Raw genomic sequence first — 26,442 nt, forward strand, 5'->3', positions numbered from 1 at the left:
TATCCCAACCCTTTATATGAAGTACAAATAGATTTCCAGGATTTCCTGTGGCACATGGAGACTCAAACTAAACTGGACCACTGCTCTGTAATGGTAGATCCTTACCCGGATGACTGGTAAATTAAACTATCTTTTGAGAAGGAATCTAAAGCATATCCTCTTTATAGAGGCATATGCAGGCTCACACGGAGAAGATATTTCTAGGGGGACAGCCACACAGTGGTGAATTCTCTTGCTTGGAAGAGGCTAAACAGATCACAGAACATTGAACAAACCCTCCTTTACATATTTCTCTGTGGGGGAGGAGGAGAATATAGCATAATTATTGTGTATCCCTCCCACATGTCCCGTGGCTGCTCTACGAGAGGGAGGAGACATTCCTAGATTTCTCATGCCTTCCAGCAACTTTCTGGCTGCTGCTTTTGCTGCAACTCATTACTTCACTAGCTTCAGAGGGGGCTTTGGGACAATCACCTCTTTTAGCTGGGCTCATTGCATTTTACTTGAAAAGAGATTGCCACAAGAAGTGCAGGGCAGCGCTTGCTCAGACCACTCAAGTCACAACAGCAGAAGTATTGCTATATTTGGGGAAAGATGAATTTCCACTGAGGTGGTTGGAGAAGGGTGGTTTTTAGTGCTTAGAGCAAGGATGTCAAACTCGCAACGTCGAGTGACGTGTCGCAACGCATCGCGACTTTTTTTCCATTGCCGGCAATGGAGTGGGCGCAGTTTCACCATGATGCATCCGGCCCACTGGGCCGGCAGTTTGATACTCCTGGCTTAGAGGAATCAAGATTGTAGAAGCAGCACTGGAATGTGTGTGTTGCTTTAGATATGCAGTCTGGTATTGTGGATTGAAAATTTCCCCTAGTTTCATAGCACTGAAATCCATTAATTGATGAATAAGTACATGATACTCATTGGGCTATTTACTTCCTTCTCTTCTCTGAATACTATACATTTTTTTCTACAGAAAATGTGATGGGAAAGAATTGTAGAGAATTCTGGAAAAATAAGGAGCAGAGTAGGTTGTTGAAGAGAAGGAGGGTAGGCAGTTACAGCAAAGAGAATTATTACTGTGAGAAACAGTAAGTTATCTCATCTTGACCACTCAAAGCCATGTCTTTTTTCTTCGTTTTATACTGAACTTCTTTTGCAGATTACATGTGATATGAGTAGGAAGTCAGAGAACCCGATAGTTTTTCAGCATATATATTCCACACATACTGTATGTATATAGACAGTAGCTTGAATCTGGTTTGGTGCACTGTGCATTAATGAAGTGAAAAATTGTGCACTACAGAATCCAGTGACCTATATAAATCATGCAAATTGACCGTGTTTGTGTGATCTTATGCTGTATAATTTATTGAGGGGATATTGTTATTTTACGTAGATTTTCCGGTTTTGCTGGTCACGGGGAAGGGTGCAGAGCTATATAGCACACAGAAATCCAGTTTCTATAATCACTGCAAATCTTGTTTCTGGGATCACATGGTTTCAAGTCTATCTTTGCAACTTTAAGTACCAGAAAGTTGTTTGTGTACGTCAGGGGTGTCAAACTCGCAAAGTTACGTGAAGTGTCGTGGCATATCGCGACTTTTTTGCCATTGCCGGCAATGGGGTGGGAGTGGTTTCGCTATGATGCTTCCGGCTCAAGATATGAAAAATAAGATTTTGCCCTTCTGTGCTTTTACTGAGTCACAACGTACTCAAAGTTGTGTTCTTATTGGCAGCTGCCACATAGGCTCCTCATACCTGAAAAGGTCCAACATTCTCATTACTAGTACCTGCCTATGATTCCAGTTCCAAACTCTTCCTCTTTCTTCAGGGTCATTGTGTAGCCAGACCAGACTGGCTTGGTGGGATAAGATAGGAGTAAAATTAATCCCATCTGGAACATTGAAAGGAAAATGAAGGGATATGTGGCTTGATACTGAGAGAAAGAAAAGAAAAAAAGATCTCTAGGCAGCCACAGCTGATTGTACTAAGTTGCAATCAGTCCAGATAAGAAAGGGGAAGTAAAGAGAGGTAACTACTCCCAATGACAATAATTACGAGGAATTAATTTGGGACCTATGTGGGCTGAGTCACCTTCTGACATCTACTAAATGACTGACTTCACATTACTTTTGGCATCGCTCTCATAGGTGTCTTCCTGGCAGAGTAAATAGGAAGTGAATTAGCACTCTGAAGGCTTTGTCCCAGCTGCCATGACTGGCCGGCTGCCCATTCTGATCTCCAATCCTCCTCAACCCTAACTGCTCCACTCTAGCACCCAGGTTCCTAAGAAGTAGCCTCTTGTTTGCTCCAGCATGGGAATGCAGCCCAGGACTTGAAGCTGCACAAGCCCCGTCTTCCCAAGGCAACCTCTCTTGGGCCTTGACCCTGTACCCTCCACCTTTTGGCCCAGTCTTGACCTCAGAGCTGGTGCCAAATTCCAATTTGGCAGCCATCACAGGAAAGGAAGGAGGGAATTCCCTGGTTAAGCAAAGGCAGGGAGCGGAGCACCCCAAGGGCCATGGAGGGGAAAGAAAAAAATGGGCTGTCTTAGGAACAGCAAGCTATCCATAATGCCAAGCCCCCAGCCTTTGCACTTCAGCCTACTCTAAAGTAGGGAATTACCATGGCTCAAGGCCACAGCTCTGTTCTGGGGAGTGACTGGAGGGAGGCAAGCTTGGCAGATATCACTGCCTAGCGTGGGAAGTTCAAGAAACAGGAATGTTCTCGATAGGAAGGAGGCCAAGGGACCAGGCTTGCAGCTGCTCTGGAAACATGTGTTGCTTCAGTGAGGCCAAAAGCCTCCGCCCGACACAGGGTAGGGATGCCATGATGGCTAGGAGCCCTGCCTTGGCACTGGATCAAGGAATCCTGTGCCGTAGCTGTTTGCTCGGGCAGGTTTACAGGGCAGACATACAAATGTGCAAACGTAAAAGAGCAGAACAGGAAGCGGAGAGGATTACCACTCAGGTGAAGATTGAAGTCTCAAAGCAGTATACCTATGCCACTTGTTTTTTGGGAGCTATATGATTAAGGGACTTTTCTGTGATCTCTGACAAAGGGTCAGCTTGACAAGTGCTCACATGTGAGCATTCAGAGAAATGGCTGCATGAAGGTGTGCTTGCTTTATTGCCTTTTGGAAGGGCATTTTTTTGTGCTGAGCCCATTTAAAGCTGAGAGACTTTTGAAAAGAACAGAGGAGGTGATGCTTCAGACAGGCATAATCTCACTTGCAATTAATGCATGCAAAATAATCCGTAAGTCAAATTTTCTGAAAATTTTAAAAATAGGCTAAACAAATTGACTGGAGACCACAGCAGTGTGCAACACGTAATCCTATGCCCATCAGATGAATTGGACTACACTTCTCAGACAGGAGTACAGCCTTAAGGCTCATCTACATATCCCATTTTCCCTTGCTAACTGTTGGTGGAGGATACTTTTATATAGATTTAGATTTAAGGGTTGTTTTTTTAATCCTACCTTTATTATTTTTATAAATAACTCAAGGCAGAGAGCATACCTCTTTCTTCCTCCTATTTTGTCCACAATAACCACCTCAATAAGTGAGTTGGGCTGAGAGACAGTGACTGGCCTACCCAGCTGACTTCATGCCCAAGGTGGGACTGAAATCCAAGTCTCTTTTTTTAATGTGTGTGTACCTTCTTCTCAACCTTTCCTCAGCCTACCCCAAAGGCAGTTTTTGCTCAGTCTTTCTGTGCTCTCCTTCCAAACTTACTTTTTCTACTTCTGTGCAAGTCATGCCAAGCGGTCAGCCTGCTGTGAATTGTCAGGACTCTTCCTACTGTCAAACAACCATCTCTCCACTTCTCTTGCCAGCTCGCAGATGGCAGGCAAAGCAGGAAGAGAAGGAGGGAACACAGGTGTTTTTGGGGCGCCAATTCTTCTGGCATGAGAAACATTCACTTATCCTCACCCAAGAGAGAAGAGGAGGAAGTGTGTTGACTACTATCAGTTTCTATAAGAAAAGATTGGACAGCCATTTGTCCAGAATAGTATAAGATCTCCTCCATGGGCAGGGGGTTGGCCTAGAAGATCCCCAAGGTCCCCCCCCCCAACTCTGTTATTCTGTATTCAGTTCTCTGAACTTTGTGAGATCAGGAAATCACAGCAAAGAAACTGTTCTCCCTCACAACGTTTCACTTACAGTACTTCCCATTGCCCTGCCTCCTGGTGCCAAAAAGACATGCTCCCACCATGGAATGTCTGCTTTACCACAGAGATATCCCCTGCAGAATCACTTCTTCTTACACCTTCTTACACTTGCCCTGCTGCATAGCTTAGATGCCAGAGTTCCATAAGTGTGGGGAGTCGTGTTTTAACCAAATGTCCGGTGGCCTTTTGGAATTTTGTTAGGCAGACATCACTCTGATGTCCCGGTGCTCTACCATGACATTGGTTAAAATGATCCTTTTGTAGCCTCAACATTGCTGGCCCAAGCTCTCCAGAGGGTTACTGGCTGTACCCCGTGGGTGCCCTGTTCTATGATTCAGCAGCTCCTCTCCCCTACTTCAATATTACAGTGGTGAACGGGAGGGGAAGGGCACATTTTAAACATGTGTGCAGTGATACTTTTGAAGGCAAAGGGGAAAGCAGAGCTGTTATTCCCAACCACTGGGAATAGCTGCTTTGTCACCTGCCTGGGATGATAGGATGAGAAGTTCCACTTCTTGTCCTTCTTACCTCCACTCGGACTCTCACCCATGACATTTTATGGAAGATAGAAACAGGGACAGGTCTCTCTTCTCCAGCACTGCTTTTCTCACCATGGGCAAAAGGAGAAGTACGGATAGATAGGATGAAAGTGCGGGAAAGTTGCAGGAGAGAATGGGTTATTTGGTGTCAATGCCACCCATGGGATCAGAAAATAGATATCAGGAGACGCATAGGTCTTGTACAACCAGTAACTGGCATTAGAGGACATTGAGATAGTCCTTGTTTAGCAACTGCAGTGGGGGCCAGCAACTCGATTGTGAAGTGAAACATCACAACATTACAATTTTATTCAGCTTTCTTTCATTTTACAGACCTATGAAGGGGATAAGTGTGAGGAAGGTCGTAAAGTTACTTCATCCTAGCTGCAAATGGTCACTAAACGAGGTGATTGTTAAACGAGTACTAGCTACATTCCACATCTCACACCTTGAATCTCTCTTGTGGACACAACCCCTATTCCCCTTCACTCCTGAGGCAGAATTGGGTCCAAATGTGGTCAGCACTTCTTACAACCAGCATATTTTTGTGTTGGCTCCCATCCTAGATAATGGCACTTTAGTGCCGCTATACTAAACAGCGCTTGGAATGCTGTTCTGGAATCACAGAATCTCCTCTTTCAGCTTTTAAAGATTTGCTGGCAAATCCATCCTGGTGGGATGATTTTTTGGCTCGTACAGAAGTGGGGTTAAAATGCAAGGGAAAGGAAGCTTAGGGGAGCCAAAGCTGGGATCGTCTTCCCAATAAGCTAAAGAATGGATTTCCTTCTTATGTTTAATTTTGCATGAATCCGCACAGCTTTTCAAGGTTTGGAGCGAGAACAGGGATTCTCCTACTTTCCCCCCCCAGGATAATTCTACGTAAAGGACTGGGGTGGAGAGGAATGGGAGAAGGCACGCAAGTTCTCTAGTGAGTCCTGGAAGGTTTCCATGAGCCATATGGTGGAGCCATGTTGCAACCCAAAGCCAACACTAACTGCTTTTTTTCCCCCTGTAACCTTCACTACATTTGCTAATGTTTTGTGACATAAAACCTAGAGATTAATTTTTTTCTTCTGTCTTAATTGAAGGAACCATTTAGTACAGATTTAACTATTATTACCAAATCATCAGGATTGATGCAGCGCACACACGCGTGCTCCAATCATGTTTGGACTAGCTTGGAGGATTTATGCAAATGGGCCTGCCGGGAGAGGCAATTTGTAGCAGAGAAGGACAATTATACAGGGCCCGTGAGTGCGGGAATGACTGTGCCGGGCGGCTAATGGATAATCATAAAGCGCCAGCAGCAATGAACACCACTGCAGCGTGACCAATGACTTTATACAGCACAGATAAAGAGGCTTTTATGCAACACTGCCTTCCTTTTCAAAGAGGGGCAATTCTTCCCCCAGAGCAGTGCAGGAGGCAAGATAGACAGGAGGCAGGGGAGCACAGAGGAACAGGCATCTCTTTAGCCCTCTTATTCTTCCAGATCTGATGGCCACTATGATGGGTAAGGCCTTCCTCGTGTTTAGTGCTAAAGTGCAGTCACCTCTAGGGTGAAGGCAACAGTAATAGCCCAAAACAACAAGCAATGCTTTGATCACCACATATTCACTGAACATCACCACCACCACTTTTTCTCATGCCTCTACCCAGTGTGGTCTGTAATTACTATGCTACAAACAGAGATCTGGGAGGAAGAGTTCGCTTTTTATAGTGTACAAATACAAGAAAGCAGTATAAAGAAACATGCTATACAGCCTGTTTGATGTAAAAAAAAAAATAGGCTGAGGAAGAGAAAGAAAGAAAGAAAGAAAGAAAGAAAGAAAGAAAGAAGGAAGGAAGGAAGGAAGGAAGGAAGGAAGGAAGGAAGGAAGGAAGGAAGGAAGGAAGGAAGGAAGGAAGGGCTTCATTATGTGAAGTTTCCCTTTGCACATATTATGCTTCCCCAAAATTTAATTACAGATCCCCAGTGACATACATATACAAATGCAAACAGATTCACACTTTGTCTCATTCATACTGTCTAGCCTGGTAAATATATACAGAGCAAACACCTGTAAAGTGGATGGAGAGGAAATTTCTAAAAAGAAAATGAAGGATAGAAACAGGTGGCTAAAATCTTTCCTATCAAGACCCTTTTATCGTTGATGCCTCTCATTCCAGCTAATAATTCCAGATTTTGGGGCAGGGGAGAGAATCCCATGGTATTAGGATGAAAGGGAAGAGGGAATGAGGAGAACAGCGTTTGCTGCAACAAAAGTTCTACCTTTCTCCCATCCTGCTAATGGCCCGATAGTCCCATCTGTAGATTTATCCCTGCAGAAATGCACACAGAAGCACTTCCACTCATTATAACAACCACACAGACAGACCCTGCTTACAGCATCCACTGGATCCCTCAAGCTTTCAAGCAGACAAGCAATGTTGTACACATGTGCTTTCCCCAACCCCAAGCACCATAAATCATGCTAGATCACTCACTTGATCTTCCTGCTGTCACTCTTGCCCATGGAAACCTGTCGCAATGAACCGAGTGTGCTGGAGTGCTTGCGTTTCCTAGGCCGCCCCGGTCCCCGTCGAGCTGGACTCCGGGAACTCTCCTCTCGCCTATAGGTAATAACCATGTTGAACACAGAACAGAAGGGCAGGAATAGCCCTGCTCCCGTGTATGTTAAGGGTTTCTTTGGATGTGGGCACCAGTCTAATTTAGAGGACAGGGGAGGTTTGACTGAGGGGATCGTTTGGCCTTCAGATGCTACAGTAAACAGACCAAACCGTAGATTCAAAGTTATTTCACCCCCTTACCACTGACATTATTCCTGGCACCATTTTGCTTTACCCATATTCCTTTCTGGCAAGTAACTCAGGTGCTTATCCTAGAAGCCTACTGTGAAAACTAAAGAAAACAGACACTCACTCATGGTCATGCCGCCTCTGCAGTTTGGCCAATTCCCGCTGCTTCTCTTTGTAGCATCGCTGCAGTTCCGCTAGGCGCATGCGCATCTCCACTTCCTGTGTGTCCAAATTCTCAATTGCTGCTTTCAGAGGGCAAACCTTTGGGGAGAGAGAAAAGGCCATCTTAGCCACAGAGGAAAGCAAGAGGTGACAGGGCACATAACATGTTTTATTCACGTTGGTTATATGCCCTGAGACTTATCTGCACTCTTGAACTGAGGAAGCAAATTTAAAAGGCCAATTGGTTCTACTTATGTACTTGTAGGATGACGTTTAAGGTATTTTTGTGATCTTCACTCATATTCCAAGTGGGAGCCATTTTGGCCACCCAACATCTTCAACTACTAAGAAATGTAATTAAGACAAATTAATTTGAGGGGATTTCTGGAATTCAAAACAGAATTGTAACAAGAATATTTCCTGTTGAAATTTCTTCTTCCTCTTTTTTTTCCCTATAGTTGCTTAACTTTGATAATGATCTATCTCCTTGCTGCACATACCAAAAATACAGAGATCTTTAGAGATTTCCCATTCTCTTAAAGGACATTCTTATCATTTAGGAACTCAAGCAGAAGCAGTCCACAAAATACTGATGAACTGTATTCAGTTTTCAGAGTGCAAGTGGTCCTCGACTTATAACCTGGTTGCTTTATGATGGACCATCAAAAGCTACTTATGACCTCTTTTCATTGTTACAATGGGCACAAACTATCGCCCCACCCCTCCGCAGTTACACAATCACATTTTGAGCACTTTGCAGTTTACTTACTTTTCGGCAGTTTGCACCATTTTTTGCAACATTTTTTTTTACCAGTTTCTACTGTTTACTTCTGGTTTTTGGCAAAAAAAAAAAAAAAAAACTCCCATCAGGGGAAACTGATTTGGTTAATAACTGCGGCGTTCACTTAATAACTGCGGTGTTTGCATAACGACTACCGCAAAAACTGTCAAAAAAGTCAGGTCCACTCATATGATGCCTCAAGTTACAACTGCAACAATTTATGACCATAATTCACAGCTCAATTATTGTCATAAGGACTCTCTGTACCCAATCAGAAGCCTAGCATTCTAACCTCCATACACTCTACCTAGCCAACCTTCCCTATAAATATGATTATTAAAATTGGAGAGGCTGATACAGCAAAGGCTATCCTACAGAGTTGATTAAGATGAGCCTTAATAACTGTCCCTTAACCAAACAAATAAATAAAAACAGGAATAAAAAAATGCGCTCCAAGGTTTCAAAATCTTCTGCACGCAGTTTTGCTTGTAGAATACAGCAGTCTTGTTTAATTCTGTTGTCTCATCCAGAGGTTTCCAGAGCAAGCCACGCTTTTGTTAAGAATGATGAAACATGCATTGCAATGTCACTATAATGAATGTACAAAAGGGGAGGGATTTGCACTGTGCCATCATAATGAACATTTCACTGTTTCTCACCTTGCTACCTCCTCCCAAGAATGAGTCCTAAGAGACAAACTATGGCAGGCATGTCAAACTCGCAACGTCACATGACGTTGCGCAACGTTATCAGGCCGGATTTGTCATTGCTGGCAATGGGGTGGGCACGGCTTCCACGTGACTCGTTCAGCCCATGGGCCACCAGTTTGACACTCCTGAACTATGGCTACAGAAGTGGAATGCTCGCCGGTAATCTTTCAGTCTATCAGCTTTGTCATTCATTTGGAAGACAAGAGACTTACAGGCTTGGTTTTAGGGGTCCAGATGTATTTCCGTCGGGAGACCCGCATGCGAGGGCGCAGATTCACACATGGTGCGGCATCTGCCAGACTGAGAAGGTCAGGTGGGCTGCTCTCGAAGCCAGCAGCTTCAACAAGAGCCCAGGCAGCAGCAAGAGTAGCTAGACTTTGCAAATTGAAGGCTGCCAAGTCTTCATCCAGCACTGTGGAAAACAGAAAGATACAGTGGGAGACGATCAATTCTCATTCATAGAATAGGTTATTAATAAGTTATGAGCTTACATTTCCCACCTAGGGCTCTCAATCTTGTCACATAAAAGGAGCCATCGTATTCAGAGCTTCCAGACTAAATTTGCCTTCTTGGCCTGCTTCTACATACCTCCTCTATCTATCATATAACATTACTTAGTTACGGCCCCTTTTGCTGCTTAGCAGATCCTCGGATAGGAAGGAAAAAGGGCTCCTTTTCCCTTCCTATCCAAAGATGGGGCTCCGGCATGAGTCCGTAAGTTTGGAAGAGAAAACCTCTGGTCCCAGTGACCGGCCCAGATCGGATCCTGCAACATCATCCTGGGACACGTATATTCACCTTCATTTGTAGGAAGGAAAAAGGCAGAAATAGAAGAGGGAAAACTGAGAAGGGTGCAAACGAATAGGCCCCGTAGTAAAGAGGACCCTCAAAATATTTCAGCTGTATAATAAATACTTCATGTTGTAACATCTCTGAATTCTGGTGACTGGATGAAGGTATGTGTCTTGGGCTTCTTCTGTGTATATTTGGTGGCATCTCACAATCTAGCCCATCTCGTGAAAAGACTCTATCTTTCCTGGGAAGAAACACCAAGCTGCTTCCCCCCCCTTCCGTTATGAAGGCCTGAAAGAGAGCCATGATGTAGAAAAAGTTGGCTTGCAAGCTATGGTTATTTTAGAAAAGCACAAAGCTCCTCCCAAACCATAGCTTAAAACCACTGGGTCCCTATTTGTATCATTTATTTGCGGAACACATCTGACGTCCTTTCACACAGAGGGAAAGTTGTTACCGTAGGACAGTGGTGGCGAACCTATGGCACAGGTGCCAGAAGCGGCACTCAGAGCCCTCTCTGTGGGCACGCGCGCCGTCGCCCCAGTCCTAGGTCTTCAGCTGGGTTTTATAAAACCTTTTTGCTTTAGGCCTCTGCCGCCATGTGCAAAAAAAAAAAAAAAAGGTTCAATCAGTCAATTTCAACTTCTCGCAGGGAAAAAAAAGATCTTGCAAAGTTGGAATTGATTGATTGATTGAACTTTTTAGTCCCACCTAGTCTGCCGTTACCACTGCAGCCACGCCCAGCCCATGGGCCACACCCAGCCAATGGGCTACACCCACCCGGCACTCGACGATGCATAAGTGGGTTTTGGGTTGCAGTTTGGGCACTCAGTCTCTAAAAGGTTGGCCATCACTGCCATAGGATGTCACTTGTCCAAGCAGAAGGCCTGAGAAGCCCATTTGGGGCAACGAGCAAAATCTAGCATTGCCAGAATTTAAGGAAAAGGGGGCCTAATGGAAATAGCCTCAAAAGTAGAAGACATGTTCAGGATAGGGATAGCTGAAAGGGCCAGCCTGTGCATGAAGATATATAAGTGGAAAAAGGGTAACCGTGGACATGTATGTGTGTATTTTTTAAAAAAACACAACCTTGCAGTATGCATGTGCGGGTGTATCTCTTTAAAGACTCATTCAGTCATATACCTCTCCCACATGGGCTGTTGCTCTTTGTATACAAGTGCATCTGCTTGTGAAAGTGCCTGCACACACATATGAGAAGGTGCATAGGGGAGTCCTTGTATGCGGTTTTCCGTTCCACTGTGGGCAAGAACGGTTTTGGTGTGTGAGCAATAACCGTTGGTGTACAGATGAAAAGCACAGACGTCGCTTAGCCACAGGGGATGATAACCATCTGCATATGTGGGTTGGTGTAAACCTCGCCACTGGGGAGGCAGGAAGTAGGAGGCGTCTAACAGCAGCCGAAAGGTGTAGGGACAAAAAAGAAGGACTTTCACTACTCAAATGATATTGGAGGGTTGTGATTATTATTAGCATTGGCAAAACCCATTATTATTCATAAGCAGGGAATGTGAGATACTTCTCGAGAGTTGAGACATTCTGAAAACAGGAGACATCAAAATAAATCTGGTAACAGACCAGCCAAATATGCTATTCTCCAGCTTTCCAAGCATGCAAGGCCTCATAGTAATAGGCCAGCCTAGGATGCTTGTAATAGGCAAGCCCTCATCCCAAATTAATTCACAGTTCAAAATCCAACAAGGGAAATCCCCCGACCCTACTGCTTTCTATATTCAATATACAGTAATGAAGTCCAAGGCTCTTGCTTTCTAAGCTTTCAAAAGTAAGAGGCATGCTGATCATCAGCAAGGCCCAATCAAGTGCAACAATTCTAATACCTGCCCCGATTTCATTTGGTTGTTGGGCAATCCTCCAAATTCAGCCTCTAAGTGGGAATTTACTAGATTCCCTAATGCTGGTCTTAAGTAGCCTGATGAGCAATTCTCTCCTTGCTGGTGAATATTTTGAGAGGTGCACGCTTCCTCTATTGATTTGTGATACTTTCAAAGTTGTACGCATTTCGAAGAGTTTATACTGCCTTAACATGGTATATCTAAAACAATGATCTACATGGATTTATGTGCCATTTTTGTTTACATGCACTAATTCACAGCATTCAGTTATTCATAATGCCAGAGATTATGCAAGTGCTGGCTTGTAAGCCCAGCTGTGCTCAAAAGTCAGAGTGGGATAATAGTGTATCAGGGTGCACGATTCTAAGGAAGAATACAGTTCCTCTAAATCTAAAAAAAGTAGGGGATATTGAAGAGGAATAGCTCATGTCTGAATAGTTCACTTTATCTCCTAACCAATCTGGGACCTGATCATGATTAGGACAGGTGTGACACAATCTTTGGTCTATTTTTCTAAAAAGAGAAAGAGGAGATTCCTTCCTAACCAGTTATATACCTGAGAGCGATCTGCGATGAACAGATGTCTAATGAAGGGATCTAGAAACTATAGTTGTAGTAGAAGAAATACTTCATCAATGATGGATTGAGCTAGGTGACCTTTTGAGGACTTCCAATAAGAACTCATAGTGAACTGTCATCCCTAAAGGAGCGGGATGGCATGGCAGCAGACTGGTGGCCAGATAGCAGAACTGTGGCTGACAAAGTCTCTCTGGAGAAAGGAGAGGTAGTGAGATTGTCCACATGTATTCCAGACACCTGCTCCTTGTGAGTAGACTACAGGAGCCAAGGTTTTTATGGTTAGCTTGTGAATCAAGCAGCTGGGAGTTGAAGGATTTCAACCAAGCTCATAGCTATAATGTAGCCTATATGGACATATAGTTTTCCAGGCCTGATGTCTTTTGGAAATATTTCTTAATTGTTTTTCAATTATTAGGAACCTATTTATTTATTTATTTATTTTTATTGAAAATTTTTAAAATTTTACAAAAAAGTTCCCTTCCCCAAACCCTCCCAACCCACCCCAACCCTCCCCCAACCTTCCCAGAGCTGAATACAGGCTTAATTAAAATTCAAAAGAAAAAGTTTTAAACACAAAAAAATGAAAAACAATATGCAAAATTTTATCACAGGGTGAGTTTCCTTCAAATCTTAATATAAATTTAAGGATTTTTTTTTAAAAAACATTTTTGAATAAACAGCAGAAAGATTATTAGAATGTTGATTTTGGAAAGTTAGCGATGGACTAAGGGTCCAAATTTGAAATAAGATTTTGAAATTATTTATAAGAAATCTTCCTGTGAAAAAAATGCTGTTATTTTGAATTATTAAAAAACATGATAAGGTTGAATACTAGAGGAATCAGAAGGAACTATTTATTACAGCTATATTACAATTAAAGGAGAATAGTTTTCTCACTTCTCTTTCTTTTCTATTTTTATTTTTTTTTTACTTTTATGTTTCATTTGTATTGTTTGCTTTTTCAACTGTAATATTTAATAAAATTATTATTTTACAAAAAGGACTAGTGTTCTTTGTGATCCCCTCCTACTTTACAACTCTGGATGAGACTATTTGAGTGACACCTGATGAGAAGGGAGAACTATACATCATGCATGTGAATCTGGCATTTGATTAGCAGCTGGTCCATGAAACACTGAAAAGCTAATGGAAGGAAATAGGGGAATAGACCCTAGCATGTGTGCAAAACCATCTATTATATATATCCCAAGAGGACAAGCATGGACCTCTTTTTTCCAAGATCTGGGAAAAGATTCTAGAATTTCTAGCCCTGGTCCCTGGACAATCCTCACATCATGAGCAAATGTTCAACTTCCAGTTCGTTGTCATGTCTTCATACAGTATTCCTTTATCAATTCCCTGCTGACTAGTCAGGAGGCAGGATTAGGGTATGGGAAAAGGGAGCTTCTCATTCCTATGCTGACATTTGTTATTTGGCTCTGCCTTTGCCTTAGATGGGAAGTGCATTTTTTTTTTTTGGTTAAGTTGCCCTCATGAGCGGAAGAAGCCAGAAGTCTTCAGACACCAATAAAAAGAGGTGCCAAGAAAGAAGCAAATGCTGATTTTTCCACCTCCCTGCTCTGAGGTGGAGAGAAGGAATCAAGACAGGATGACCCATTGTTTCCTTACCTGAATCACAGTGCCGCTGACAGAGTTCCAGTTCAGCCAGCTCACTGAGCAGGGCAATGCCAGGAATCCCTGAGCTGCACGGAGAGGGCAAGGGAAGGGAAGCTGCAGAAGATGGGGATTCCAGGTCTGGGAGTTCACCCAAGTTGATGCCGGCAGCAATAAGGGCATCCAGGCCACACGGTGCTGCCTGTACATCAGTATGTGTGGATGGATCATCAGGTAAGATAGCATTACTCTCCACTTCCTGACAGTCAACTTCCAATGCTGCAACAGGACTCTCTTCCGTCGTCATCACTTCAGGGGAAGGTCCTGGCATGGCAGCATCTGAACTAGGCTCGTCCTGATGTTCTTTTTGGGTAGAATCCAAGTCATCTGAGCTATCCCTGACCAGCAGGGAGCAATTTGGGGTATCCTTAATCGTTTCAGTGGAGCTTGGTCTCTGGGGATGGACAAGTAGATGTGGAGGGTGAGCATGGGTGGGTTCCACTTCAGAGTCCCCAGTCCCACTGGGTGGGCTAGCTTCTGCCTCGCAGCGTGGCTCCTGCTCTGGTGGAAAGGTGCGTGACTGTTCAGGCTCAGCTGCTGTAGAAACAGTTTGCATAGTGTCAGGATCAGCTGGGTCCCGGGGAAATGGTGATGCATAGCCCAGACCAGCCACAGGGTAGGTATAACCAGGAGGAAGATCTACAAAGAGAAGAAGAATCCCGGAGTAAAGCATAGCAGGAGACTAGCTAATCCATAGCAAATATTAATAGTCTCAAATATAGAGTCCACAATGAGCAGTACCGCTTGACACAATATTCCTTTTTCTCTACGGACTGTACGATTACTCCCAAAAATTCTATATATCACACGATATATTCTGCAGAATTGTCTCCCGAAAAAGAAATGAAATGCTGAGATTGAGGGAAATTCAAGTTGAGAAAGGAAAATCCAAAAACAGGGACGAAAAGATGCTGAGGTCCTGATTATGAACAATGGAAATACTATGGTTTCTGAGCGTACAATACAAACAATATAGGCATCCTAGGTGTCCATACTCCATCTTGCAGTCATCCCCCCTATTGCTGCTCATGATCAGCTATGGGGGGAGTTTAAATATACTGCTGCTTCCTTAACATTCAACAACAGCAGGGAGCTACATGGAAGAGCAGTCTTCCATGTGTAAAAGTCCTTGTTCCTTTGCTAGTAATTGTTAGTAGCTGAAGTATATTTTGGTTCCAACTACCTTTGAAAGGTTCCATCTCCAGGTTCGAAGACTTTTATCATAGTTGTCCAACCCCCCAAACCTTCCTGTTTTCACTACATTTGTCAAGCATCTTTTTATAACAAGGGTATCAAACTCAATTTCATTGAGGGCCACATCAGCATTGTGGTTGCCCAGGGGGGGGGGTGGCCAGGGTGGGTGCGGCCTACTGGATGGGCATGGATGGAGTGGGTGTGGCCTACTGGGTGGGCATGGCCAGCTCTACATTGTTCGCATCAAGGGTGCCTTTTGGGGCCTGGGCAGGAGTGGGACAGATCTGAGGGTCTCGGGCAGAAGGGGCTGGGACCAGGGCAAGCACCAAGGCATGGTGCATTTCTTCATTCCTCACAAAGGGTGACACCTCCCCAGCATGCACCCAGGGGGTGGGGCCGACGCAGCAGGGGCTGGTTCCTCGCTGTTTCTAGACGGCCTTGTGGAGCTAAGACTGAATGAGTTTCAGCATAGATGGCCACCACAATTGTACATTGGCTCCCAGCCGGCCGCCCAGCCTCACTGTTTCCAGGATGGCTTCACAGGCCACATGAAAGCACTTAGCGGGCCACATCCGGCCCCTGGGCCTTGTGTTTGACATGTCTGCTCTATAACCACAAGAATTTGTATTTGCCCTATTTTAACAACCTGAAACAAGACAGTGCTATACTTTCCAGAATCCTTACTAGCAAGTCATCCTTTCTTCAGTGTGCTCTTAATTGAATTTAAACTGTTGGATTACAGAACTATACCAAATGTTTGCTAGACCCTTATTATTATCATTATATACAGAGCAAAGTGGAATCACCCAGCTGTCAGATCTTTAGCTGGAGTTGGTCTTCATATGCATCAACTTCTTCCCAAGAACCTAGGATGTCATAATGTATTGGCATAGCATATATGCAGATCCAAGCAGTGTGGCCTTGTACTTGTTGTGAATTGCACAGTCATCCAGAGGTTTAGTTTGGATTTAGTGTTTGTGTCCACCTGTCAATCCTTCTCAAGGACCCAGAACAGGTAGATGTTGTCATTTAATAATATTAAAGGTATTGCCTCAGGATGTAAGCTGTTTCAAGGAGAGCTGCCTTTTGCAATTGACTACTGATGATTTTGTCAATGCCAATGGTCTTCAAATCGTGCTCCAGAGGTGTATTATTAAGATTATGATTAATTTATTAGCTACCCAAATCTGATGGACTGAGTGACGTACCAAAAGTAGAAAAAAAACATGAAAACAGCTAAAGCATTCAACAGCTAGCCCAGATTAAAATAATCCAACAGATAGCAAAGCCAACAAAAAAGGGGCCATTTCTCATTCCAGTTCTCAGCCTGCCATGACTGAATCTCTACCTGGTTCCAGTGATTTAGGATAGTCCTGGGCTGGCCGCCCTTCAGGCTGCTTATCCTCAGTTTCAGGACCTGTAGAATTCTGGGAGGGCCCTGGACTTTCAGCAGGGGAGCGTGGCACCACAGCAGGGCAGACAGGTAAAGTGCAGGGACCCGGGCATTTGGGTGGATGGCAGCATGAGGAGCGCTTGACTGAGCAGGCAGCTGCTGGGGACAGGCCCTTCGGGGGAGCGTTTAAGGCAACTGCTTTGTGAGATGGTTTGAGTGGCTTTTCAGGACCCGGCAACTCTAGCTCTGGTGGAGGCTCTTCAGGCTTCCGCTATTAAGTAGATGATGGAAGAGAAAGAGATGGATAGTCAATAAGTATATCAATCAAGTACATCAATAAATAATGACACGGCAGCAATAAGCTCAATGGTTGTACTATTAGTGTGCATGTCTTAGACTTCCGTGTGGTTCCAACAACTTATGACTTCAGCATTGATTCATGGAGCATGTCACTGTGTACTCTTTCACTTTCTGTTTCTCGATATACCTTACACCAGTGGTTCTCAACCTGTGGGTCGGGACCCCATTTGGGGTCGAACGACCATTTCACGGGGGTCGCCAAACAACGCAGTCCGCCATTTTTTTCCCCTTTTCCTTAGCTGTGCTACTCCCTTTTATACTGGCCTTTGAATGGTGCTGCACCAGTTGAGTAGTCCTCGACTTACAACCGGTTGAGTAGTCCTCGACTTATGACCGGTTTTTTTTTGGGGGGGGGGGTGTCACGGCACTAAAAAGATTGAGAACCACTGCCTTACACAGTACCACAGTTGGTATCATAGACAATGTGCAATCCTATGCTTAGGCTGACTCGGTGGTCTTTTGGAGATTGTATCCCTCCAGTGCAGTAACAGGAAGAACAGTTTCAATGAGCTCAGCAGGGAATCAGATACATTTGAGAGGATGGCTAGCTTTATGTTTTCTACTCTTCTGTCTTGGACTGTGCATGCAGGAACTGAGACTGGGCTTATATGGTAAGTAAGTAGAGTTCTGCCTTAAAAGCATTCAGGTTCTGCAACAAAAAATTATGCAAATTCAATTAAGTAGGGAACTTTCTTCTCTAAAATGTTTCAATGGCTGCTACTCAAACACCTACATAGAGAGAAGAAGCCCTGTTCTCTGAACCTGGCAATTTTAATTAACCAGCTCTCTAACTAACATCCCCCATAATTTTTCAAGAATATCTTTTTGGAAATTGAATGAACCAAACATAAAATTGGATCCGAAGGGTCAACACAACATAGCCTACATTATTTTGTACTTGTTCAAAGCCTCAACACAAGGCCTTGACAGAAAGACTTTGGAGTCAGGAAGCAAGTTCTTCTTCCACATATGATGTTGGATTTCATCATTATCACAATCTCACAACTAGAAGCATGAGGAAGGTTAGCATGGATCTCTAGCCAATATCACTTCCCTTGAGATGAACTCAGGAGATTGCTTTCATTTGGGATCTGGCCAAGCACTATTGTTTGAAGCTTAGATGGGTTTTTTTCCATCACACCCAATTGGATAGAATGTAATTTCTCCATATATTCATCTTCTCTTGCACATAGGTGTTTTGTAAATGGCTAAATTACTTTAAACCAGTGGTTCTCAAACTGTGGGTCGGGACCCCATTTGGGGTCGAATGACCATTTCACGGGGGTCACCAAACCATGCTGTCAGCCATTTTTTTCCTTTTTCCCTAGCTGTCCTACTCCCTCTTATTGGTGGCCACACCCACTTGGGGGGGTCACCACAACATGGGGAACTGTATTATGGGGTCACGGCATTAGAAAGGTTGAGAATCACTGCTTTAAACAATCACCTTCCTGCAATGCATCTATGTGGGTCTGCATTATCCTGTGATCTGGACCACATGGAACAATCTATATTAAAGGAGCTTTATGATGTCTGGATTATTTTACAAAGGACAAGATTTGATCTCTGTTTGCCTATTTATTATTAATAGCTCCGGGCAGCAAACAACAAAAATCAGCAATACAAATATCAATAAAATTCAAAACGTATTACAGTTACGGCAGCACAACTGTATCAACATCCACAATGCCTAAAAATGGGCTCTCAACTTCCTAGCTGACAAAGTCCTGGGAAAAAGCCAGGTTTTGGATATCTTAAGGAAGATTGTCGGTCTAATTCCTACACCCTGATTATCCAGATGCTCATAAAGGTGGGGCAATTCGCTGTTTTTCCAACTTTCCAGTAAGAGTTACCAACAGGTGTGACATCAATAATGCCATCTTTTTCACATGCCTACCTGGCTGTGAGTGTGCCGCTGCACTTCCAAGGCCTGCGCTGCACGCTGTTGCTGTTGTTGCTGCTGCTGCTGCAAGGCATAGAGTTCTTGCTGACGCAGGAACTGAGAGCGGGAGTAGACAGGAAGTTGTCCTGTGTGCTGCAAGTGAGAACCAGGCCCCCGGCTAGGATACATGGATGGCCAGATAGTTGCCTGATCCATCACCTCAGCTGCAAAGAAGCATGAGAGATAATCAGAGGAGTAAACAAAGCCAGGAGGCACACCCATTGCCTCTTCTTACAGGAGAAGGACCTTTACCTTTAACCCAGGGAATATGCCACAGCTAATTGTCTCTGGCTTCCACTTACCCAGGGTGTGGGGGGCTCCATGGGCTGGCGGCTCTGAGGGCAGAATAACTAGCTGAGCAGGTGGCTCCTGTGACAGAGGGAAGACGGGTTGCATGGCACTGGGCATAGAAGGTGGGAAACCAGGTGGTAGGTTTTGATGCAAAGCAGGGTGCCCAATTCCTGGAATAAGTTAGGAAAGAAAACATTTTTCCTGACATGAGATAAAGTCCAATGTATTTGACCTATGTGTATAGCAATCTCACATTCTCCAGGGAAAGGAGTTTTACAAGGACACATTTTTGCTTGTTCACATTTCTCATTTAACTTTTCCTCCGTCATAGGTTGAGTGTAGATTCATCACATGGAACAACATAGATAACATATTGTTAATAGATTTTAGCGTCAGTTTCAATATGTATTTTTAACTTTTTATATTGTTTTTATTTTGACAAGCATGTTAATTGCTTTGAGTACTCACCAAAATAGGAAACAAGGTATCAAGCAATAAAGGGAGGGGTCTACGTTAAAATTGAGAATAGTTTTGCTATTTCCACCTGTCTTTCCCATGCAGTTAGCCTCTTCTTTCTTTCTTTCTTTCTTTCTTTCTTTCTTTCTTTCTTTCTTTCTTTCTTTCTTTCTTTCTTTCTTTCTCTTTCTTTCTTTCTTTCTTTCTTTCTTTCTTTCTTTCTTTCTTTCTTTCTTCGTTCCTTCCTACCTTCCTTTCCTCTCTCTCTCTCTCTCAAGATGGGCAAATATAGCAATAGTTTCTCCTATTTTGCTCCACAATTATCTACCCTGTGAAGAAATGAAGGCTATAAGACACCCAATAAGCTTCCAAAGCTAAGAGTGAACTACAGTCAGAGTCATCCCACTCCTAGTTTAACATCTTAACCATTTTACCACCCTGAGTTAAATCACTGGACAGAAATGAATACAAGAATCCAGAGGCTCATTCTGGAGTTTCTCTGCACGTTATACAATTCTATCTTGGAAATCATTTATGTCAGGTTCTTGCTGAACACTGATGGTATGGGATAAAGTATGATCCAAACATTATTGCAGATTAATTTCCATGTAGGTTTCTTGTAATACCTGGAATAGTGCAATTAGTCCAGTGGTTCTCAACCTGTGGGTCGCGACCCCATTTGGGGTCGAACGACCATTTCACGGGGGTCGCCAAACAACGTGATCCGCCATTTTTTTCTCAGCCGCCGCAGGGGGCGCTGCCGCGCATGCGTGCCATGCAGGGGCGGCGCATGGGGCGGTGCCACGCATGCGTGCTGCGCAGGGGGGGCGCCACGCATGCGTGCCACTCAGGGGGCGGCACTGCACATGCGTGCCGCACAGGGGGGGCGCCACACATGCGTGCCGCGCAGGGGGGGCGCCACACATGCGTGCCGCGCAGGGGGGGCGCCACACATGCGTGCCGCCTGCTCATGACCGGGGTCGCCGGTCTAAAAAGATTGAGAACCACTGAATTAGTCGGTCGGAATAGCAAAGTTGCCCTTGACCCCATTAGCCCTTGATCCCAATCATACCTATGTTTATAAGTTAAGGTCAATTTAGATCTCTTATTCAAGCAGAGCATGGGGAAAAGGCAGACTCGAAGCTTCTTCTTTATGGTTCCAACCCTTCATTACATTTTCGATATGTGATTGGTCAAAATCAGTGGCATGGATTTTCTCATCACAAGATACATGGAAACTTAATGTAAGATCTAAGATAGGTATAACAATAAAAGCAAAATACCTCTCACCCTCATAAAATTGGAAAATATTCAAAAATTCCAGCCCTTCCCATGTGTAACACTTGCTCTGTGCATTCTGCCCACTACAAAATGTCACCTCTGTTCTTGGCCACCTACAGATCGTTCCTCTCTGCAAAAAGGAGTAATAGGAGATTGGAAAATGTAAGGGATGGGATAGAACAAGACAGGTTTTTGAAGCAAAAAAAGGCACTAAGACTCTTTTGGGATTGAATTCTGTGGGAGGCTGGCTTAAAAGTGGTAGATCAGGAGTGAAGGACTTTCCTGATAAGTCAGAAATAAAAGAACAAGTCCATGAAGATAAAATTTCAGTTTTAGATACAGACTGTTTGCTTGACTCACCATAGGAGTGTCCACCCATCCAAAGTGAAGGGCTGCGTGTCCGTGGCAACCAATGTGCATGAGCAGGATGGGTATGGGCTGCTGGATCTCCTCCCAGTTGGCTGGTCTGCAATGAGGAACTGCCTGCAATCATCAGATGAGGGGTGAGGTCTCCAGGACAACTACTTGATGGGTGGATTCGGGCAAATTCCACAAGATCTTTGTTATCCCTGACAAGTACAGATAAAAGAAATGCAGGTCAGCTGGGATGAAGAGATCCCTTGGCCTGGCCAAGGAATTACAGTATAGACCATCGTCCAGTAATGTATAATTATCTTATAATCTTAGCCTTGGGAAATGGCTTGGATTGCAGAATAACAACAATGACAACAACAAACTGGCTCTCAGAAAGAAAGAGCCATCATTCGACAATTTTAATGCTAATTGAAAGATGGCAGTGATAGCATTTTTTTTCTGGGATGCAAGTAAGCTTTACTCAGTGCCCTTCACCAGCCTTCCCAGTCTAATTACAAATTATTACTAACCACTACCAAGACAATGTTTAATCCCCCTTCCCTTCTCCGGTAGTTGGGCTTACTGAAGCAGGAGATCTCTCCCCACAAGCCCCAAACGCTCCTCACACAGCCGGTTCCGTTCTTCCTCAGCATCTAGATCGATGACATGCATAGGCCTCGCGGCACCAGCTGTGAAAAACAGAACAGGGGAGCAGAGATTAATGTCAGATTCTGGCAAATGTTCAGGGATGGGAGTGGAAGGTTCCCCATTCTCTCCATATATATATTTGGAAGTGGCCCCTGGCAGATACCCCTCTGATTCACTGGCGTATAAGAAGGGGAAGTACAGCACTGTAACTCTTGCAAGATTCTATTACTACACCCTATCTCAATAAAAGTAATTCTAGTATTCCTGCTCTGGTTTACCCAGCAGAGCTGACAACAAAACCCAGGAAAAAGAGGAAGAAGATGCACTTGGAAATAGGCCCTACGACGTCCCTTTCACATTCATGTGTCCATTCTGCATCCAGATGGGATTTCCACAAGAGTGAAAATAGAGTCCAAGATCTAACTTCCCTTTCCAGCCAAAGTCTTTAGCTAAATTCAAGTGCTGGAGGGTTTAAATTCCAAAGTGGAAGGCCAGGAATGAGAGGGAAGGAGCTGGATATATTTAATATTTGGCTTCAGGCTGAATCCCATTTCATATGTTCACACAAAAGGGTGTTCTTGAATCAAGGGGGGCACACCACTGCCTAGTCTCACCCATGATAGGTCTCCCATTCCCCACTTCCCAATCTCCTGAAGCTAACCCCCCACCCCAGCCCTTTAATATACAAGGCAGAAGAGAGGATCCCTCTTCAATCATAAAAACCACAGAGCACTAATGGTACTTATGTTTTTTGGGGGGAGGAATAGGACAGGAAAAGGCACGCTTAAGCCAATGCTTGTGTCTCCTGTAGCAGAGAGCAGTGATAGAATTGTGAAAGGAAGCACAATGTATGTGCTTATGCCCCTCCTCCCAATCACATAGTTTTTAAGACATCAACTGCTTTTTACTTTATTCTCTAATGTTTGTTACCTTTGAGGCCCATGGCAGTCCGGCTCTGCCGACTGGAGCTAGATCCATAGGCTGGCTCTGGCCGACTTAATGTATCCTTTTGACGAGCCACAGCCACAGCAATGCCCACTGGAGGCTGACGCACCTCACCATCTCCGTGGCTGAGGTCATGGTCTCTGCTGCGGGCACAGTCTGAACGTTCCAGGTCCTGCTGTCCTTTGGTCCCCAGATGTTTGCCCCCATCCTGATGGGCACAGCTGGCCTTGAGGCTGCCCAGCCCCACATAAGGAGCCTTCTGGCCCACAATAAGTGCTTGGTTGCTGTATTTGAGCAAGTTTTTCATGGCTGACACTTCGTCAGGGGGGGTCTGCATTTCCTGCGTGAGCACAGAACCCTGGGTCATGAGTGCAGCCTGTTGGAGGCTGCTGCTAAAAGGGTCCAAGTAAGAGCCTTTTCTCTCCTCTGCCATGGACAAAGGAGGGCCCTGGCCCTGAACTGGCCACGGTGGCAAGTGGGGCCCACTGTAGCCCAGAGAGCTGAGCTCCATGGATTTGCGCTTGGATTCTGCATGAGTGCCTGCCTGCTCCATCTCTGTTTGCAAGTGCTGCTGGTGGCGGATGCGAGCTACTTTCTGGGTGCTGGAAACTGGCGGCTCCTTAGGGGCCTTGTCTAAAGTGCAGCAGGACTGGCTGAGTTTGCACAGCGTCTCTTGGGAGTTAGGTCGGGCACAATCTTGAGGTGGTATCATCTCAAAATGGCCACCCTTAGGTTGGTGAGGCAAGCTGCCAAAATGGCCGTCAGAACCAGTGCTATTCAGGTACTCCAGCCCTTTCAGGCGGGCATTGGGATTCTGGGGCCAGTCCAGCCTCCGCTCCACTTTGCCCTCAGCTTTGAGGTGAGAGAAAGGATGGTGCCCATAGGTAGGGGGGTGCTCTGGGCCCACCTCATGGGGGCGCTCTTTGCCCTCACAGGGCTCTGAAGGGACCTGAAAGGAGCGGCTCTTGTCAGTCAAGTGTCCTACCGAAGGCACAAAAGTGGCCCCGCTGATCCGTAGCTCCCGGCTCGCCTTGTCCTGCAGAGGACACATCCCATCTGGGCTGGAATGAAGCTGCAGGCAGGGGAAGCTGCCTGTTGTCGTGCTCAGGGCAGGGGGCCCAGCAGGCAGACTGGACGGGACAGTGTAGGAGACCGAATGGTGCAACATTTGTCTTCGCTCCAGGCACTCACTGTAGGACTGAGGAGGCTCATGGTGGCCCAGGTCCTTGGCACAACGGCTCTGGGCAACAGCATGGCGTGACAGAAGGCCTCCGCCACAACTGGGGAGGACAGCTTTGCCTGAATCACCATTCAGTACCTTGGAGCTCAGCAGGCACGAGGGCAGGTGTTTGGGCCGGTTGTCACAAGAGCCCCGCTGGAGAGCCCCTTCCTTGCAGTTTGTTTCTGGTGTCATAGGCATCACCAGCTTGTGCCGCTCCTTGGCCTCCTCTTCAGCCGCTCGCTCCTTGCTCTCACTCTTGGTGCCTTTCTCCTTCGACACCACACAGCGCTCATAGTCTTTGTGCCACTTCTGTCCATGCCCAACCTCCCGGTCTCGGCTGCAGGAGCCAATCGGATGCCCTGGTGCTGCCCGGGCAATGCTGGGGAAATTGTGATTGGTTGAAAGCAGTGTAGGTTGAGCCGGAAGGTTCCGCAGGTAGAAATTGTCTGCAGAAAGAGGGAAAGCGGTTAAGAAAATTCTCCCAGACAACAATGTGGCCTAGATCACAACATGCAACCATCACAGTCCTAAGAATAGCCCAGCAGCTCTAATTGCCCACGCCTTGTGGCACCAAGTCACGCTGGAAATAAAAGCTCTCCAGTTTGCAAAGGGACATTTACAAAGCAGTGACTGATCTAGTGAAATGTCAGGTGCCCACCCGCAAGTCTTAGTGGACTTGAAGCTGGCTATCAGATACACTTCAATTCCAGAAAAGTCAGTTTTGCCTCATTTCCTCTACCTTCTCTCCGCAGCTGCCCCCTAAATCTGTGTCCTTAGTAAGATAACAATTACACCATGGTTCTCCTGTCCCTTGAGGCAGAGTCAGAAATATCACATAGTCAAACCAATACTTGCCTTTCTGGCTTTCATAGAAACGATGCTGGCCATACAGGACATTGTTGTTTCCATGGTGATCCAAATGGCTCATGGGAAGAAAAGTGGATGCTAAGCTCCCAGAGAACCTCGGGTAACCTGGAGCTAAAACAAGAGGCATTGAGGAATGACAGGACCATGTCACATCACAACAGTCACAAAGCCAAGTCACTGGGCCTTAGTCTGATCTGTCTCTTTACATAGGTTGAAAGAGGATTGCTGGGGTGAATTCAAAGTCCTTTGTCAGATTATTACTTTGGCTATATTAGTCACTGCTAGGTTTCGCACAGTAGCCAGCTATGGGATGGACCATAGCTAACAGTGTTGGTACTGAACCAAAAAACTCTCTGATGCTAGTTTGACAGAAGTTTCTCACAAAGCATATCTGGCAAAAAAAAAAAAAAAAAGACGCCTGGAACAACAGCTACAAATGGAGGGAACAAAACCCATTATTCCCTGATTAAGAGCCATGGTGGCGCAGTGGTTAGAAAGCAATACTGCAGGCTAATTCTGCTGACTGCCAGCTGCCAGCAGTTCAAGTCTCATCGGCTTAAGATTGACTCAGCCTTCCATCCTTCTGAGGTTGGTAAAATGAGGACCCAGATTGTTGGGGGCAATAAGCTGACTGTGTAAAACACTTAGACAGGGCTGTAAAGGCACTGTGAAGTGGTATATAAGTCTAAGTGCTATTGCTATCATAAGAAACCCTTAATGGATATTGATCTCTGGCTTCTTTGTAAAATTGAGGAAGCAGCTCTTGAATATCAGCTCCAGGATTCTGTAGAAAATTGTGAAAGAAAAAACATAGGCCCGTGGTGACGAACCTGTGGCACAGGTGGCACAAAGAGCCCTCTCTGTGGGCACGCACGCCGTTGCCCCAGTCCTAGGCCTTCAGCTGGGTTTTATAAAACCTTTTCACTTTAGGCCTCCTACGCCGTGTGCAAAAAAAAAAAAAAAAGGTTCAATCAATCAATTTCAACTTCTCGTGGGAAAAACAAGATCTCGCAAAGTTGGAATTGATTGATTGAATTTTTTAGTCCCACCCAGTCTGCCGTTACCACCGCAGCCATGCCCACCCAATGCACCACACCCACTCAATGGGCCACGCCCACCCAGCACCCAATGATACATAAGTGGGTTTTGGGTTGCAGTTTGGGCACTCGGTCTCTAAAAGGTTCGCCATCACTGACATAGGCTAACGGGACTGGGGCTGTTATGCCGAATATATCAAAATTCTGCACCCGGATGACTAAAATTCTGCAGACACAATAATATTATGCTTAGCTATATATTTGCATCAATCTGCTGTTCTTGAAAACATCACATTCTCAAATAACCTTTTAATGCTTTGGTAAGGGTTGAAGTGAGGACAGCCTTATTAGCAAGGGTATGCACATGAG

The 26,442-nt window shown here is 45.0% G+C and overlaps 1 protein-coding gene across 7 annotated transcripts in view; it reads right to left on the reverse strand.

Annotated features, from left to right (window-relative positions):
- Window positions 1–26,442, reverse strand: part of BAHCC1 (BAH domain and coiled-coil containing 1) — a 127,322-nt gene that overhangs the window by 19,794 nt on the left and 81,086 nt on the right. For all 7 annotated transcript variants that reach the window (XM_039346497.1, XM_039346506.1, XM_039346514.1 and 4 more), the window contains 11 exons: window positions 25,025–25,147; window positions 22,933–24,615; window positions 21,938–22,043; window positions 21,361–21,569; window positions 19,275–19,433; window positions 18,928–19,136; window positions 16,626–16,941; window positions 14,039–14,722; window positions 9,380–9,579; window positions 7,639–7,775; window positions 7,203–7,328 (listed from right to left, as the gene is read on the reverse strand). In XM_039346497.1, coding sequence (XP_039202431.1) covers window positions 7,203–7,328; window positions 7,639–7,775; window positions 9,380–9,579; window positions 14,039–14,722; window positions 16,626–16,941; window positions 18,928–19,136; window positions 19,275–19,433; window positions 21,361–21,569; window positions 21,938–22,043; window positions 22,933–24,615; window positions 25,025–25,147 — 3,952 coding nt within the window. The remainder of the gene's footprint in view (window positions 1–7,202; window positions 7,329–7,638; window positions 7,776–9,379; window positions 9,580–14,038; window positions 14,723–16,625; window positions 16,942–18,927; window positions 19,137–19,274; window positions 19,434–21,360; window positions 21,570–21,937; window positions 22,044–22,932; window positions 24,616–25,024; window positions 25,148–26,442) is intronic.

The sequence above is a fragment of the Crotalus tigris genome, unplaced genomic scaffold (genome assembly GCF_016545835.1).
Source record: "Crotalus tigris isolate CLP2741 ecotype Arizona unplaced genomic scaffold, ASM1654583v1 scf7180000017551.9496454, whole genome shotgun sequence".
Taxonomy (NCBI): domain Eukaryota; kingdom Metazoa; phylum Chordata; class Lepidosauria; order Squamata; family Viperidae; genus Crotalus; species Crotalus tigris.